Raw genomic sequence first — 17,754 nt, forward strand, 5'->3', positions numbered from 1 at the left:
TTGTTTTGCGCTTCAATTGTCAGCTGCCGCATGGTGCACATCATCCAGGCTGGTTCGTGTCAACGCTTCATTGCGATGTGCTATTTGAAAATTGGTATTGTATCGGCATGTTGGCGTCAGTTGATGTGGGAGCAATGAATGCAGTCGGCAAAAGTACATATATGCATCGCATATTCATGAATGAATGAATCCTATAGCCTGTGTATATGCCGCTGAGATCAACGGCGATAATCATCCCAACCATGAAGGTTTTCAAGTAGCACATCGCATTAAGTACGTGCTAATTAAATTGTGCAACTGCAACATACATGCACCTTTTACAGCAGCGCGATATCGAAGCGCACGTGGTCATGATTGAAGTATATAATCAGCATGTATCACATCGCATGCGTGTACCAATTTCTTGTGAGTATGCGCGTAGTCGTTTCCTTTACGAACTCGATCGTGTTCTCTTCGACAAGTGCAATAATGAACATCGGAAGGGTCTTTTCGCCGTTTATTACCACGCACAGGCCAAACGCATCGCGGCTGCATAACGGCAAAACTTCGTTGTCATGTGCTATTTGAAAATTCATCAAGTTAACCGGGATGTTGGCGTCGGCTGACGCGAGTTGCACACAGCCGATCGCAGATTGTTGGCGACGCCAAGGCTAGCAGACGGCCCGACCTGTACTCTACCACTCGTTTGGAAGTAGCCGGTGCCGATGCTGCACATGAACTGCTGGAACTGACGCTGCACGCTTGCGGCACCGCCGCAGAACTTTACGGAACTGGTGCAGAGAGTGCAGATGAATCGAACGGACCTAAAGAAGGTCTGGTCGGTATTACTATCTAGTATTACAAAACTGACTTCAGTTCGCGTTCCGAAGCCATTTGAAAATTCATCAAGTTAACCGGGATGTTGGAGTCGGCTGACGCGAGTTGCACACAGCCGATCGCAGATTGTTGGCGACGCCAAGGCTAGCAGACGGCCCGACCTGCACTCTACCATTCGTTTGGAAGTAGCCGGTGCCGATGCTGCACATGAACTGCTGGAACTGACGCTGCACGCTTGCGGCACCGCCGCAGAACTTTACGGAACTGGTGCAGAGAGTGCAGATGAATCGAACGGACCTAGTACAAAACTGAGTTCAGTTCGCGTTCAGTTTCGGAACGCGAACTGAACACAGTTCTGGCCTCGTCGCCATCGCCATCATCATTGTGAAAATTTGGAGGCTGGGAATCGTGGCTAGCAGCTTGGGAGCTCAATCCTCAAGCTCTGTTCCTGTGTAGCGGCTTTCGCCAGTGATTGACAAGACTTCGTAAGCCATCAAGAAACAGTACTAAAATGGGAGCAATGGCATCTGTGCTTTTGTACACTGTGCGGACCTACTTCCACGATGCAGCTAGCCCTAAGCACCCTTTAGGTTTACCCATGCCTCCACTAATCCACAAGACTCTTACACCCGAGTACATTGAGTCTTTCAAGCAAGTCTTCGTCATCGGCGACGTGCATGGTTGCTACGAAGAGCTGATGGATCTGCTGGCTGTTGCAAAAGTCAAGGAGAAGCACACGCTGAAGTTGTTCGTTGGTGATCTCGTTAACAAAGGACCCAAGAGCGAAGAGGTTCTCGACTACCTTATTTCCGACCGTGCCTCGTGCCACGCCGTCCGAGGCAACCACGATGAGGTGCGTTATTGGCAAAGTGTGCCTTGTCGCCAGTGTTTAGTCGCGCTGCCGTTCGAAGCATTCCATTATCAGCGTGCGTTGTAGCGTTGTAACACGGTGTGCAGCATGTCTCCATTAGTGGCTCGATTATTCTTACTGGAAAATAACTTTGTTGTTAGTTAATTGTAACGTGAAAAAGGACATGCTGTAGCTAAAGGTACGTCGGACGGACCCGATCAATGGTCTTAGGTACGCCCGACGGATCCGGTGCGTTTTCTTCGGGATACGTCGGACGGATCCGGGAAATATTTTTCAGAGGTACGGCGGACGGACCCGATCGGTGGGGTTCAGGTTTACGTCCGACGGACCCGATGCATTTTTCTCTGGGATACGCAAGTTAAATGGATGGGTCTTTTGGACTTGGGATCATGAAGGAAGAAAAGCCGGATGTGTAGTTGTAGCGTTGTAATGGTTGTAGCAATAACTTAGCGATAGCCAAATGTTGCCAAATCGAAGTTGATACAAGGGGTGTGAGCATGGAGGAAGGAAAAACTTCTTCCATGTGTGCGAGGTCCAAGCACGGTGGGTCCAAGCATACGTGAACTGGGAAATTACGAAGAATATTACAGTGGCAAGTATACTGTCTAGAATGGGTGATAAACTACGTGATGGCATGTTGATAGATTTACGTGAGTTGGATAGCAGCAGGGTGGCAGGCATGACCAGAGCGCAAGCACATGTAATCGCGATGTTGACGGCCAGCCCGCGGCCCGCACGCCCACTCATTTGGTCCTCGTCGTGTGAATTATCGTCTACAACGGTAGATATGTAGTTTTGATTCTCCAAAGTTTCCTCATTTCCATCTGTGATGAGATGCGTCACTTAACACTTCGCTTTCTGCTCGTATTAAGGTTTAAACGTGCTTTGCGGTGCTGCAAGTTCTACAAACATACAAGCGGCACTGAAAAAGCTGGGTACCGCCAATGTGTCTCTAGCCCAAGCGTCGCTTCATTCTTATTTGCTGTACGAATGGAGGTGTAGGCGCTGGTTTGTGCTTTCCGTGAGATGCTGTAATGTCCATACTACGTCTTACGAAAGTGCTATGTGAGATTCCGAGAGTGCCGTGATGATGTGATGGGTGCGCCGATGTCCGGACGGACATCAGCGTGTCCATTTATGATCGCCGATGCTCCAAGTGCATGCCAGTGTTTATTAGGTGCAGTGGTAAGTCCAAAAACGTCGCGTAAAGAGATTCACACACGCTGTGCAACAGTCGGACGACAGTAAGTCATCGACAATTTGTTATCAGACTGCACTACAGAGCTCAAAACTCGGAAAATGTGCTGTTTCTACAACGTACATGCCTATAGTTTACATTTTTGCGTTTTGAAGCTTCGAAAAAAAAAAAAAATTAAATGTCAATACTTTAACCTGGCCTTGCACAAAGTTAGGAATGCACATGATACAGTTTTTGCATGTTGGCTAGACAGAAAAATAAGTATCCAGCCCACACTGCCTAGATACGCATTACCACAGGTGAAATGGTTCAGGCTTCTGTTCTTCAATTTCTGCCCCCGAAACAGGTTTGGCCGCCATAGTGAAGGGGTTTTTGCTCTGCAGAGAACCTGACTTCTAGGTTTCTGCAACCCACCCATAGCACATATGTACACACTGCGACATCTCAGCAACGTGTTCAGCTACTTGCCCCAAGGTTGTGATATTTAATCGCAGGGATGGCAGCTGCACTTTAGGGGAGGTTAAATGCAAACGCATTTGTTTCCTGCGAGATGTCAACGCAAAGTACAAAGCCCAGGCAGTCAAATTAATCTACAGCTCTCCACTACATTATTCTTCATAGCTACTTATGTTGCTTTAGGATGTGAAACCTTACATGCCACTAGTAGGATGTGTTGCTTTTTAGATTTTGTAACCTTTCAGCTATGTTGTGCAACATTTGGCTAATTGTAGTTCTCAACCAGTTGTTGAAGATGAAACCAAACAGTTCTTGGCATGGGAGTTCTTTGAAACTTGCATCAATGCTAGGCAGTTCAAGTAGCAGGCAGTTGAATTACAGGAATGATGTGGATCATGCATTTCAGTTCTGACAAATGGAAAGTAATGGTCCCCTCCATGCACTCACAGGTGCCCTTAGATAAATACATTTCTTGGCATGGGAGTTCTTTGAAACTTGCATCAATGCTAGGCAGTTCAAGTAGCAGGCAGTTGAATTACAGGAATGATGTGGATCATGCATTTCAGTTCTGACAAATGGAAAGTAATGGTCCCCTCCATGCACTCACAGGTGCCCTTAGATAAATACATAATCAGGTGTGTGATTGTGATGCATATCAAGGGTCGACAGAAAGCCATGTGGAGCTAGTGTGATATTCTTCATGAAGGCTAAAATAAAATTGTGCAACAGCTGCTGTCCCATGCAGAAAAAATGGTATGATGAACTGACCATGAATGGCATTTTAATCAGAGTACGATGTGATATATAATATCTGGTTTAGCATCCTAAAACATCTATGAGGGACGCAACAGTTGAGGGCTCCGGTATAATTTCGACCAAGTGGGGTTCTTTTACATGCATTGACACCGCACAGTGCATGACATCCTATTGTTTTTCCTCTATTGAAATGCCTCTGCTGTGGCTGGAATCAAATCTGCATCCATGGGTTCAGCAGCCAAGCACTTTTAACTACCGAGCCAGCACAACGAGGTCAAGTAATAAAATGCATGCCATTACATTTCCTTCTAGTTTGTGGTTTCCTACACAGAACTAATGTATACTAGAAAAAATAAGTAGCAAAAAAAAAAAGAAATCTAGTTCTATTGCGCATTATATTCACATGTCAGTAAACATTCTCTAGGAAGAAATTTCTCGTAATGTTTACATGGAAACTATGAGCATCTTGCAAAAATGCACTCACTGCACTCCAGTTGTTAATGGGCAAGGTTGCATCTATGCTACTACACTGCATTTCTCACACAAAAAAAAAAACAAGCCCTATCTGCTTTGGCCAATCGCTTAATGTAACAAACAGACAGATGTCGCACACCGCAGACTGGTCGTCTTGCAACATATCTCTGCATTCGTTGCATTTCAATTTTATGCCTTTCCACATAACTTCAACTGTTGCCAGCATTACTAATCACCCATCTTTTGTGAAATATTTTTTTACGCTCTTCAGATCAGCATTCTTGTTAAGGATGGTCTTGGGCATTCTCGATGCTATCATTTTCACATCTTCCTCACCTGGAAGAATGAAGAAAATGACAAGCCTTGAGGAGACAAAAAATTAGGGAGGCACCTAATCTTCACCTGTAAGGGTATGATGCACCAGCATTAGTGGCTCTTGTTTGCAGATCCCACTGTGGATTCTCATTCATTTGCATGCCCTTTGCTACATGCCTCTGTTATCTCACACATACTCATTAGCATATGGTCGTAGGCTGCCCTGTTATGTAATAGACAACCTGGCGTAGACCTCTGTAAGCCTCGCGTTAACCAAACTACAAACGTGCCTCCATGGCCTAGGAGTAACCTTTCTTACTCGAAGTTGAAACTTCCCGGAACATATTTCAAAATATAACTAAGTAAGCTCGAGTTAACAGCTCCTGCCATGTCGTGTGGCCTCGTGACAGTTGGCCCGTGGTACCTTTGGCTTGTGCACGGGGTCCATCTGTTAATCATGGTGGTTAACATGCATGAAAAAGACATTTTCGCACAAACATTGGTGGCAAATGGTCAAATGGTGCACTGCAGGTTCTGGAATGTATGCCTATATGCATGCAAGGGCGGCATCATCACATAGCATAATCAAGAGTTCTGTCAGTACCTGCAGTTACATGGCACTTCAATGCCCATTAAAGGACCACCTCAGACAATGGCTGTTGTTACCACAAGACCTGTTCTAACATGTGCTGACACCATTCCACTGAGCGATGGACATATATATGCATACAATAGATAGCTCATGACTGTGGGTCTCGTTTATTTCTATGACTTCCAAGGAGCTCCTGTTGTCAGAAGCCCTACACTTTATGAAAGCGGGACAGCTGTCTTGAAAGGTAATGAAAAGAAATAACCAAGTTACCTTACCACAACGCTAAATTACAAAGGGTGAATATGCTGCATGAAGATACCAAGAAGCTTGTACAAAGAAAATTGAGAGTAGAATGGCAGGGTTTTTGAAACATTGAAATAAATAACAAACTGAACTTTGTCAAACCTGTCATCGAGGAATAGAAATCATTCAGTCATCAAAAACAACATGGAGGACATTTTAGGTTATCTTCACAAAAGACACACCCACACCTGACACACAGCTTTATACTTATGAAAGAGGACAAACCAATATGCAAGGAGTGTGGATATGAACTAACAATAAACCAAATCTTACTTACATGTGTGCCAGACTCGAGAAAATAAGAGGAAAGCATTTTGTACAATTTTGCAACATCCCTTTCCATCCCAGCATGACCCTAGGAGAGACTCCATTCCCCCTCCCACTGCATTTTTGGTTCCCTAAGATGAAGCAATGTTCCTATACAAGCCACATCCTAAAGAAAATGGGTCATTACACACAAAATAAATACATTAAACCTTATTCTTTGTGAATGGCAGCATTAGTCACTTATGCACCATAAAAATCAGCACAATTCGCTAATAAGCTTTCAGTCTGGTGTGGTCCTTATTCACGTGACAGAGCTGTAATGCGTGTCTAATGCCCCAGCGATCGGAAAGTGACCTTTTCCAAATTCTAGCATAAATTTAAAAACTGTAAAGGCGTTTCTGCAAATCTTTAAAGACGCGCGGGTGTTTGGTTTCGACTGGAGTACTCAACTGTTTTATCAGCGTCTGCCGGCTTTGTTTGTTGGACAGCCTATAGTGATAAAGAAAAGACATTTTCGAACATTTAGTGCGTTTCTAAAGGCGTAGCTTTACATTACAGGGCCCGCAAAAAGCATCTGAATGTCAAACATCGCCTACGTAGGCTTTCTAGAAAGACAGCAGTGCAGTGTGGAAAATCGCTCCGCCGGTCCAGCGCTGGCCGCGGACTTGAAAGGCGAACTGTTCGAACTTAAAACTACTGACCGCAACTGAAACACTGAGTTGTAAATATTATGAAAATCTGTCCTCTCTTGGATCATTGATGCGTCCACAATAGAGCATTTAGGCGCCTCAGGGTAGGCCAGCCGTGGGAACACGGATGCGTGGTTGTAGCAACGATCGCTTGCATGGCACTCTCTGCAAAATTCTAAGAGTCAACATCTGCAATGAAATGTGCAGCGCATATTTTCTACCGTGTACCGAAGTCCGGCGACGCATGCATATCTCCCGCTCGTTTCAAAGCTGCGGCCGTTCAGTTGGCTCACGCTAACCTCAAGTATGCGAGGGTTTAAACTACATGTACGCAAAATTCAACAATGAGAAAAAGATGCAGGCTGAGTACTTGTCTAGTTTTCCCCTAAATGCCAAAAGCATTTCTGTTCGTAGAGAATTCGGATCATTCGCGCTTCCGGCTTTCCGGTTGTGCATTCATGCATTGCGGTGCAGCGGGTCTTCGCCTCGACGAATCGACGTGCAGCTCGCCGCTGTAGCAGTGTATATAGGCCTCTAGTAGATTCGGCATGTCTTTTTCCGCGGTTCTGAGGCAGAATCTAAAGGAAGGATTTAACTAGCAACATCATATTTCTTCTGTTTGCATGTGAGGAACGAGCATAATGGCATTTCACATACAGCATATACATACTTTGGACGACCGAATGTTCTGCACGGCGAGCTTTGTATGTTGTGCCAGCGCTCGATCTTTGGAGGTCGATGCAGGATTTACGACAGCACAAATGCTAGGAATAGCTCGCTTACATTACGGGCAGATCGAGGTGATAGTTTAGTGCGAAGCGAAAGCTGGTCGTGAATGTGCGTGTCTCGGTGCCAGCTGGTGGAGCTGGTGCAGGAGGTCGCATCGCCTGCAGCTATGTGCGTGACAAGCGATGCTTGCCATACACAATCCTGAGTGAAGGCTGTGATATATGTTAGAATCGGTGAACTCTTCATAGCATCTCATCGAGAGTCGTGGCTAGCTGATATTATAGCATAGCAAGCGGAATGCAGACATACGCATTCGACGTGCATATAGCCATGAGCCTGTATATCGACATCCGCCATATCTTTACGATAATCGATTGGGTACGTCGGACGTATCTTTAGACACTTCGAAAAGTTTATTGAAAAGTGAGATCTAGCGCCAGTAAATGTTTTGAAGTGCAGTTTTCAGAACCATGTTGTCAATCACGGCATCGTCCATATTTACTTCTTGAGAGAGCGACGATTAGGTTTACAGTAATAGTTGCGTAATGGAAAGCAGGCACACCTGTTACATCAGCTTAGGAGTAAGCCTGGCGGCCTATTGGATCTAAGGATTCTACCCTTGCCTTTCAGGGTACAGTTGATCATACTTGTCTAGAGTGCTGGAGCTTTTTGCTGCAGTGCAAATGAAGGGAAATCTTAATGCAGCTGCTTTGTTAGGGGAGATATGCTTGTGTCTCTGCAGTGCAGGTATTATCACTAGAAGCCAAACCCTCCTTAAAATTTTACTTCACTTCTTTTGCGCGGCATCACTCAAGTATTGCACACAAGTGTGATTGACTGAGTTCCGGTAATAACGTCCCCGGAAAATGGTCTCCGGAAAAAATGTCCCTTTTTCCTAAGTAGGAAAGAATGACTCTAAATGGATAAGTCAAGTGTATCATAGCGTCAGTTTTTCGCCTGACCTGGGCTCCGCCTTTTCAGGGATGAATTGCTTCGAAAAAGGTGTTAGTCCTAACATAGTGTGAAAAATGGCCGCAACTATTTACATGATGAATTAGCAAGAGGACACTAACGATGTTGCATCAGTTTGCTTATTTGACCTTGCATCTCCTTTTATGATTTTAGCTTGAGCCTGATTTGAATTTTTCGTTTCTCGACGTTTTTTCTCGTTCCATGCGCTGAAGCTCCTCATTGCACTATAAAGACAGACTGTGATTCTATATGGCGAGTTACAATGTTGTATGCTCATGCGGGGCATTCACAACAACAACAAAAAAATGATAGCAGTGGGAAAAATTGACCAAGGGCAAATGCGTATCTGGATCATTCTACGCTTCATCGACGTCACTGATCGAAGTGTCGACTTGTAGTAGGAGTGTGGTCTTTCGTGGCTTGACCTGCACTGCATTATCATGGAACGATCTGGTACTCCGATAGCGGCCTCATATTTGTCTTGTTTGCACGCTGACCACTGGCTTTGGCGTTGTACGCTGAGACTGGTGCTTTAGGTTGGCCATCCTAATTTTCCTGTCACCACCGGTAATGCAGACCGTGGCAACCGGAACAGTTGACCATCATCACTGAAAAATCTGCGAGGGTGTTTCAGTAGCGTTTTCTCTTGTTCACGTTTACTCAAGGCTACTAATCAGGTATCCAGAGGACCCAGCCCCTATAGAATGGCTACATCTATTATCAAAGTCAGCACAGAATGCAATAAACTTAATTTGTTTTGCCAAGTAAGTTCTGAAAGGTTATATTCTGTGGACAAAATTTTGCCTTCGGGACCTTTTCTTTCGGGGACGTTTTTTCCTGGGCCTTTTTACCTACACTTATGATTGACTCTGTACTTCCCTCACTGTTAGCTACAAAGCCAAGATATTGGACCCCTAAGGCCATGTTTGTAAAGGGCACCGCACTAAGTACATATTGAACATAATGGATATTTCTCTTTCAGTATGAACATATTTAACATACTGAGAGAGAAATATGCATTTACTGGTAACTATGTGAACCAGAAAACGTGCAAATGTGTGCTTTGTCACAGTCTGGCTTACACAATGGGGCAGCAGACAGGGCACCACTGCAGCCACACCTCTTCAGGTGTATTTGCTGAATTCAGTGAGCCAAACTTATATTGTAGCTCTTTTCTCTTTTGCCTTTATTCCTCTTTCCAAGTGAGTAACCAACCAGGCATCATGGCTGGTTACATGCACGCATAGTCTGAATTTTCTTTCTCCTCTTGCTCTGAGGAAGCCATGGACAGTGCAGCTTCCCATTTTGTGGGCTAACTGAAACTGCTTTGACTACGGGCTGTAAATTCTAAATCCACCAACACTTATTTGATGGTTTTTGAAGTTTGCTCAAAGTCAGTTCACAGTATCTAGCAAGGGACTGCAGTGGGTTCTTGTAGGTTCTTCAATCAGCAAAAGTATCCCATATAGTGTAATGATTCTGTATTGTCTTCTTTTTTGCCCTTGGTCAGTGGCTTCAGGGTAGGCACTCCCTTGGTGTCAAAATCTTCCAGTTGATGAGGAGTCTTACTTGAATAAAATAAGATGGAATGAAAATAACTGCTATATTGCTTGCCCATCTTACAAAGCTACGACCACTGTTAAGGTTTGTTTACAGTTGTTTGTGTATATGTAAAAAATTTATCTTTTTTAGACAGGTGTGGGCTATTTATGAGTGGAAAATTTTTTCTGTAAAAGTGGCAAACATTGAAAAAAAAAAAAAAAAAACATTTTTAAATTGGGGGAGACTAATGGATCACTGCCTTGTCGTGGCGGAGGGGCTTGCGAAACTCGATGAAGTCGTGAGCTCTGCTGTGTAGGGCCACCCAAGATAGACAGGTCACGGCAGAGAGTTCTGACAAAATGTGATTCACTGGAGAAGGTAATGGCAACCCACTCCAGTATTTCCTGCCAAGAAAACCCTATGGCCAGTCACAATAGCATTAATGATATGGCGCCGGAAGATGAGCCCCCCAGGTTGGAAGGCGTCCCACATGTTACTGGGGATGAACAAAGGGCGATTCCTAGTAGCTCCAGGACGAATGAAGCGGCTGGGCTAAAGCCAAAAGGACGCTCAGTTGTGGATGTGTCGGGAAGCAACCGGAAAGTCCGATGTTGCAAGGAGATATATCACGTAGCAACATGGAATGTAAGATTTATGATGCAAGGTAAACTGGATGTCGTCAAGCGAGAAATGGACAGATTGAACATTGATATCTTGGGTATCAGCGAGCTCAAGTGGACCAGAATGCAAGAATTTAACTCCGGCGACCGTTATGTCTTTTATAGTAGGCACGAATTCAAGAGAAGGAATGGGGTTGCTCTCATAGTAAACAGAAGAATGGGCAAATCAGTGCTAGGGTACAACCCCAAAAACGACCGAATGATTTCACTTCGGATCCAAGGTCACCCTTTCAACATAACAATTATCCAAGTCTATGCACCAACCACTACTGCTGAAGAAGCTGACGTTGAGAGATTTTATGCGGACCTGCAATGCCTTTTAGACCGCACTCCATCATCAGACGTCGTTTTTCTCATAGGAGACTGGAATGCTAAGGTCGGGAGTGAAGAAATATTCGGAATTACAGGCAAGTTCGGTCTTGGTGAGCCAAATGAAGCTGGGCAGAGGCTAGTACAGTTCTGTCAAGAAAACAACCTGACCATAGCGAATACTCATTTTCAACAGCCCAAGAGGCGCCTGTACACATGGACTTCACCGGACGGTCTGTACAGGAATCAGATCGATTATATTCTTTGCCGGCAGAGATGGAGAAGCGCTATACAAGCAGTAAAAACAAGTCCTGGGGCCGATTGTGGCACCGATCATCAGCTTCTTGTTGCCGCCAAAATTAAGCTTGGATTGAGGAAAACGCAAAAAACTAAAAGGCCTTTCAGGTATGATCTGGATCAAATTCCTTCAGAATATGCTGTGGAGGTGAGGAATCGATTTCAAGAATTAGATATAGAAGACAGAGAGCCTGAAGAGATGTGGACTGATCTTTGTGATATAATACAAGAAGTTGCTACTAAGGTAGTTCCAAAGCAAAAGAAATGCAAGAAAGCAAACTGGTTATCTGAAGAGGCTTTGCAAGTAGCTGAAGAAAGGAGGATGGCAAAAGTTATGGGGGAAAGAGAAAGATACAAGGTTCTCAATGCGGATTTTCAGAAAATAGCAAGGAGAGATAAGAATGCCTTCCTGAACATACAGTGCCAAGCAGTTGAGGATAACAGCCAATTAAGGAACACAAGAGCTCTGTATAAGACAATCAAAGATATCAAAGGAAGCTTCCGTGCTAAGCTGGGCGTGATAAAGGACAAACGAGGCAAGGACCTCACTGAAGCCGCAGAGATAAAGAGGAGGTGGCAGGAATACACAGAAGAACTTTACAAGAAGGACCCGGATGTGCAATCCCAACATAAGACGGTTGTGATTACTGATCTTGAGCCGGGCATCCTGAAGAGTGAAGTTGAATGGGCCTTAGCCAGCCTTGCTAAGAACAAAGCTAGCGGAATTGATGGTATTCCAGCTAAGTTGCTTCAAAACCTCAACCACGACGCTGTTAACATTCTGCATACATTATGTCAGAAGATTTGGACAACCCTGCAGTGGCCACAGGATTGGAGGAGGTCAGTTTACATCCCCATTCCAAAGAAAGGCAGTGCCAAAGATTGTTCTAACTACCGCACGATCGCGCTTATTTCGCATGCTAGCAAGGTGATGTTAAAAATCCTCCAAGGTAGGCTGCAGCAGTATGTGGATCGGGAGCTTCCGGACGTGCAAGCTGGGTTTCGCAAGGGCAGGGTAACTAGAAACCAAATTGCCAACCTTCGCTGGATCATGGAAAAAGCAAGAGAGTTTGAGAAACCCATCTACTTCTGCTTTATTGATTATGCGAAAGCGTTTGACTGCTTAGATCACAGCAGATTGTGGCAAGCTCTCCAAGAGATGGGAGTTCCAATTCACCTCATCTGTCTCCTCAAGAACCTGTATGAAGGGCAAGAGGCCACAGTCAGAACTGGGCATGGTCTTACTGATTGGTTTCCGATTGAGAAAGGAGTGAGGCAAGGCTGCGTACTGTCGCCCTGCCTATTTAACCTATATGCAGAGTGCATCATGAGGAAGGCCGGTCTGGACGAGTCTTCAGCTGGAGTGAAGATTGCTTGAAAATGTATCAACAACCTTAGGTATGCGGATGATACCACTTTAATGGCAGAAAGTGAAGTGGAACTCAGGAGACTTCTTATGCGCGTACAAGAAGAGAGTGAGACATTTGGGCTTAAACTGAACATTAAAAAGACAAAGATCATGGCGTCTTGCACTATCAATGCCTGGAGCATCAAGGGACAAAAAGTGGAAGCTGTGACAGATTTTCTCTTCTTGGGCTCCAAGATTACCCCGGAAGGAGACTGCAGCCATGAAATTAGGAGACGCCTGCTTCTGGGAAAGAGAGCCATGGTTAGCCTTGACCATCTAGTAAAGAGCAGAGACATTAGTCTGCCAACCAAGATCCGTATAACTTGTGCTATGGTCTTTCCAGTTGTGATGTATGGATGCGAGAGTTGGACTGTGAAGAAGGCTGACCGCCAAAGAATTGACGCGTTTGAATTGTGGTGCTGGCGGAGACTCTTGAGAGTTCCTTGGACTGCCAGAAGATCAAATCAGTCGATATTGTCGACCCTAAACCCTGACTGCTCATTGGAGGGTCAAATTCTAAAGTTAAAGCTCAGATACTTTGGTCATCTGATGAGAATAGAGGAGTCGCTGAGGAGAGCTCGTTGACAGTCTACTGTAGCTTGGGGCTTACGAGGCAGTTGAAGCTTGGCATCAAAAGTGTTTGGCCTACATGCATTTTCTGGACCTCTAAAAGTGGCTTGAGTGTACCTCTCATTAGACTGCCTTTGTTTGAAGAATATCTTTTTCAAAAAATATCGCTCAGTAGCTTCTGCTTTGATACTATCATCCGAGCTTTCAGCAAGTTCTGTCAGTGAGCTCCACGTTTCCATGACTGCAACTAGTGCATTTCAGAAGCTTCGCCATCTATTCAGGACTGCAGAAGATTTTTCATCGGGTCCAAACAGGCCTTTAGAAGCATGGATTTCAGTACGGCTTTGGTTCAGCTTGTTAGCATGCTTGAATAATGCTCCAGGCTTGATCACTATGGGTCGAACATCTGACAGGTGAAGTGAAAAAATTGCATGGTCAACACTCAAGTGGATCAAATGTGCTGAATCTTTCACAAGCAGAATGTGGATTGCTTCAGCTCACGAATATAGTGTACTATTTTTCGAATTTATGGAATCTATCACACTTGTTTAGAGCACTTGAGCACTGCTCCACGGAGGAAGCAAAGGAAGATTTTAAGGTTGTTACTGAGTTTAACTGATAATACTTGCACTCTAGCACTGCTGAAAAGCATGCGAACAGCACAGACATCAGCATATTGCCCCTGACAAAGCCGCTGTGTAAATATTCGTTTACTTTGTTCAGGACCACATCGCTCGAGCACTCTAGACAAGTGTGATCGACTCAGTACTCGGTTTAGTCTGTAGCAGAGCACTTCCGAAAATGAACAACCATATTTGTCCTCCAAAAACATTTCTTCCATTGTAGCTGACAGAACACAAAGAAGGTCATAAATGTTACAGGCTTAAGATTTGGTGGCCTGGCCTTTTTATTGGTATTGTACACATTGAACAAGACATGAAAGAAGCAGTGTGGACATGTGCAGCTCTGCCACTAACACATCTGTGCACGAGTAAAGCATGTTTATAAATTCCACAAGGTCATGTGTCAGTTTAGTTATATCACCGGACAATGTTCCATTTACTTCTGGTTTTATTTTGTGCAGTGATGTGGAAGGCACAGTTGGGGTGTGCGTGACTTGTGACTTTCAGTATATTCCGAGCCATGAAGCAACCGTTGAGGAAGGTTTGAGGGGCCTAGATGTTAGGCAGTTTCTATGCAAAATGTTTATTAAGTGGTAAGTTTTCAGTCATAGTGAGGCACTTAGAGCAAAGGCCACTCACTGTGTACTGTTTCATTCATTGACGACTCTAGATCATTTTAAGATTGAACACAATATTGTCCTGCCTCTTTTTTTTTTTCCATAGATCATGGTAAAACTGCAAATAAGAATTTTGCCTGAGGTTTAATTTTACGGTAGTGGCATTTCTTTAAAAATAGGCACTATTTATAACCTCCGGCTGTGCCGCAGAGATGCTCAGCATTACCTAACATGCATGTTTCTCACACTTGTGCAGAAACATGCCATTAGTCCTTAACAGGTTGAAGTTGAAGTTGAAAGTTTATTTCCAAATAAAAAAACAACGTACAAGAATATACAGCGAGAGGTCCCATGGTACAAGACCGCAGGCGGGACCTCCCATGGTAATAGATTTCAATAGGCAACATAAAAAATGATATTATTGTAAGAAAATTTATGAAGCAACACTGAAAATAAATAACGAAATACATAGTATAGTAAAGACTGCAATGCCGACAGATTTAGATACAAAAATAGAATGCAGAAAAAAGTGCGAACGCTAATGTCAAAAGTCAAAGAATTCCAAAATGATATTTTGGACGAAAATTGAAGGCCTTGTTTCCCGTAGTTAGTACTGACCTTAGGTAGGAGAAAATTATTACGTAGAGCAAGCCGTGTAACGCTGTTGTTTTTGATCGTGTCGGGAGGAAAAATGCTAAATGGAAGCTGATGGTGAAGAATCTTAAAGAATAGAATACCGATATTATAAAGATAAAGAGCCGAGAGGGGTAGAACATTTAAATTCATGAACAAAATGTGTGACGGTGACATTCGAGGGGAGGAGGTTATGATGCGTATGGCTTGCTTTTGCAGTTTTATTAATGGCCAAAGATGAACATGATAGGCATTACCCAAGGATGAAATGCCGCAGTTTAAGTGGCTGTGGACGAAGGCGTAGTAAAGTGATAGTAACGTGTGGATTGGGAAAAAGGATTGTGAACTAAGTATATCCATAAATGTGAGAATATAGAAGGCACATGCAGGGCTGTGTGGCTAAAAGCAAGAACCCTTTCTCAACATGCATTGTCTTGTTCCCTTTTGCCTTCAACACAGGTGGTGCTCAAGGAGTATTATGCTTCACGCAGCCTTACTTATGCCCTGTCTCCTGAGAACACTTGGATCAACAGGCTGACGGCACGGCATGTCCGCTACCTTGAGCAGCTTCCCTACACCTTGCTTTTGCCAAGCCTCAACACCGTCATTGTGCATGCAGGTCTTGTCCCTGGCCAGGGGCTAAGCACATCTCTGGCAGATATGGTGACTATGCGGAATGTCATTATTGATGACTACTGGGAGAAAGACGGCATCAAGGCAACGTGCAAGGATGAAGAACGTGCTGAGCCTTGGGGTCAGGTGTGGAATGGGCCACAGCATGTGATCTTTGGCCATGATGCCAAGCGTAACCTTCAGACATGGCAGCACTGCACAGGTCTTGACACAGGATGCGTGTATGGCAATGCGCTCACGGGTATGTTCATTGCTGGACCTCGGGCAGGTGAACTAGTGTCAGTCAAGGCAAAATGCACGCATCAGAGGCCCAGGGAAAAAAAGAAATGAGGATTGCACTTGATGATCATGGACTTTCACTCATTGGGGGAAGGGACTGTGTGCTACCATCTCCTCTTTCCTCCTCATAACTGTGCCCTGCCTTAACACACCAAGACTAGTCAAATGGCAAAAAGGGCCTTGTTCACTCTTTCTGCCTTTCATGTCGTACTATATGTGGCATTCTCCATTCTTGCCTGAGAGTCGGCACCTTTGAGTGCAATGACAGCTTTGTGATATTTTTGTATTTGAGCATGGTGAGAAAGAGTCAACTGTTGCATTTGGTGCAACTTCTTTATTTTTATAGTCTGCAAGAGTTCATCTAAGGAACAAAAATTAAAGGTGGCACCTGTGAAGTGTACTTGTGCTCCACTGGCTGTTACTTGGCTTCCTTTCTACCTTTAAGGAATAAAAAGTGCTACTGATAGGGAAGAGCAAGCAGTGCATCCTCAAAACATAGTTATTTGGAATGCTGCTTGATTCTGCTGCTGGTGTGCTGAGCAGTATCACCAAAATGTATGCTGGCTATGCGTGCTGCTTCTATTGTTGTGAGCATGTTTGTTCATTAATGTCATTACATTTTCACTCGCCGCGGTGGTGCAGTTGCCAGGGCACTTGACTAAGGATGTGGGACCGAATCCCGGCCACGACAGCCTCTTTTTGATGGAGGTGAAAAGTATGGCACTTGTGTGCGGTGCTATGTGTGTGCACATTAAAAAACCCCAGGTGGCCCTCCACTATGGCGTCTTTCATAGCCTGAGTCACTTTAGGACATTAATGTCCTAAAGCGTTAATGTCCTAAAATGTCCTAACCCCATAAACCAATCATATTTTTACTTTCCTATTTGTGGAGAGAATTGTGCTTCCTGAGCTACACAAATGTGTCGGAGGCCTGTGGGATTACTGTGAGAGGGAGGGGACGGCAGCCGTGCCATTGACCTACCTCCAAAGGGAGCTCCTCCAAGAACAGTTGTCACTCACCCCTCACTTCTGTTCTTCCTGTGTTGGTCTTGTGTCCTCATCGGGCATCTCATAGTGACATATTAGGCTGTTGTTTAGAATTGACGCCACGCGTGGAAAGTGAACAGGAGACTGGCCATTGACTCGGGCAGCAGCAGGTGCATGTTTTTCTCTTCGGGTTCCCCGGCACCGCGGGTTTTGAACGCATGCACCTTGTATGCTTGTTCGAGTCCAGGGCCAAAAGGAGTACGGCGCTGATGCTTTTGAGTTATGAAGGCCTGATTTGGCACGGTTCGTCACCGTCAGCCAGTGCTGGTGGCAAAAGGTGATGAGCCATCGACGTGCAACCTGTGTTGCCGAGACGTGCTCCGCCCATCCCCGCTTTTGAGGTGCTGCAGCTGGGCTATAGGTTGTAATGATGTCTCGGAATCAGTGCAGTGTTCTATACTTAAACTTTCTGTATAATAAACAGTCGTGTTCATAACTTGTGCCTTCCTTCCTTTAGAGCTAGAGTGCAGGCATGCACTAGCTGTGCCCTCTGCTTGCTCTGACCCAAACCTGCGATATGTGGGTGAGGTGACACATCTGACTGCACAGTATTCAAAAGTAACCCCACAGTCTGCATATTTATGTCCATCGGATAACAACAAATAGCACTGCATTTTTATCAGTGTATACTGTGTAGGTAAAAGCTTAGGTTTTCCATATTATACAGGCAAGCTTGGA

At 44.6% G+C, this 17,754-nt stretch overlaps 1 protein-coding gene across 1 annotated transcript; it reads left to right on the forward strand.

Moving 5' to 3' along the window:
- Nucleotides 1-1,173: 1,173 nt before the first annotated feature.
- LOC146202749 (uncharacterized) lies at nt 1,174-17,512 on the forward strand. Its single transcript, XM_084588303.1, has 2 exons — nt 1,174-1,669; nt 15,577-17,512. Exons 1-2 carry the CDS (start codon nt 1,328-1,330, stop codon nt 16,078-16,080), a joined length of 846 nt encoding a protein of 281 aa, XP_084444429.1. The 5' UTR covers nt 1,174-1,327; the 3' UTR covers nt 16,081-17,512.
- Nucleotides 17,513-17,754: the final 242 nt, after the last annotated feature.

This window comes from Amblyomma maculatum, chromosome 1 (genome assembly GCF_055883805.1).
Source record: "Amblyomma maculatum isolate TAMU_Amacu chromosome 1, ASM5588380v1, whole genome shotgun sequence".
Lineage (NCBI taxonomy): Eukaryota > Metazoa > Arthropoda > Arachnida > Ixodida > Ixodidae > Amblyomma > Amblyomma maculatum.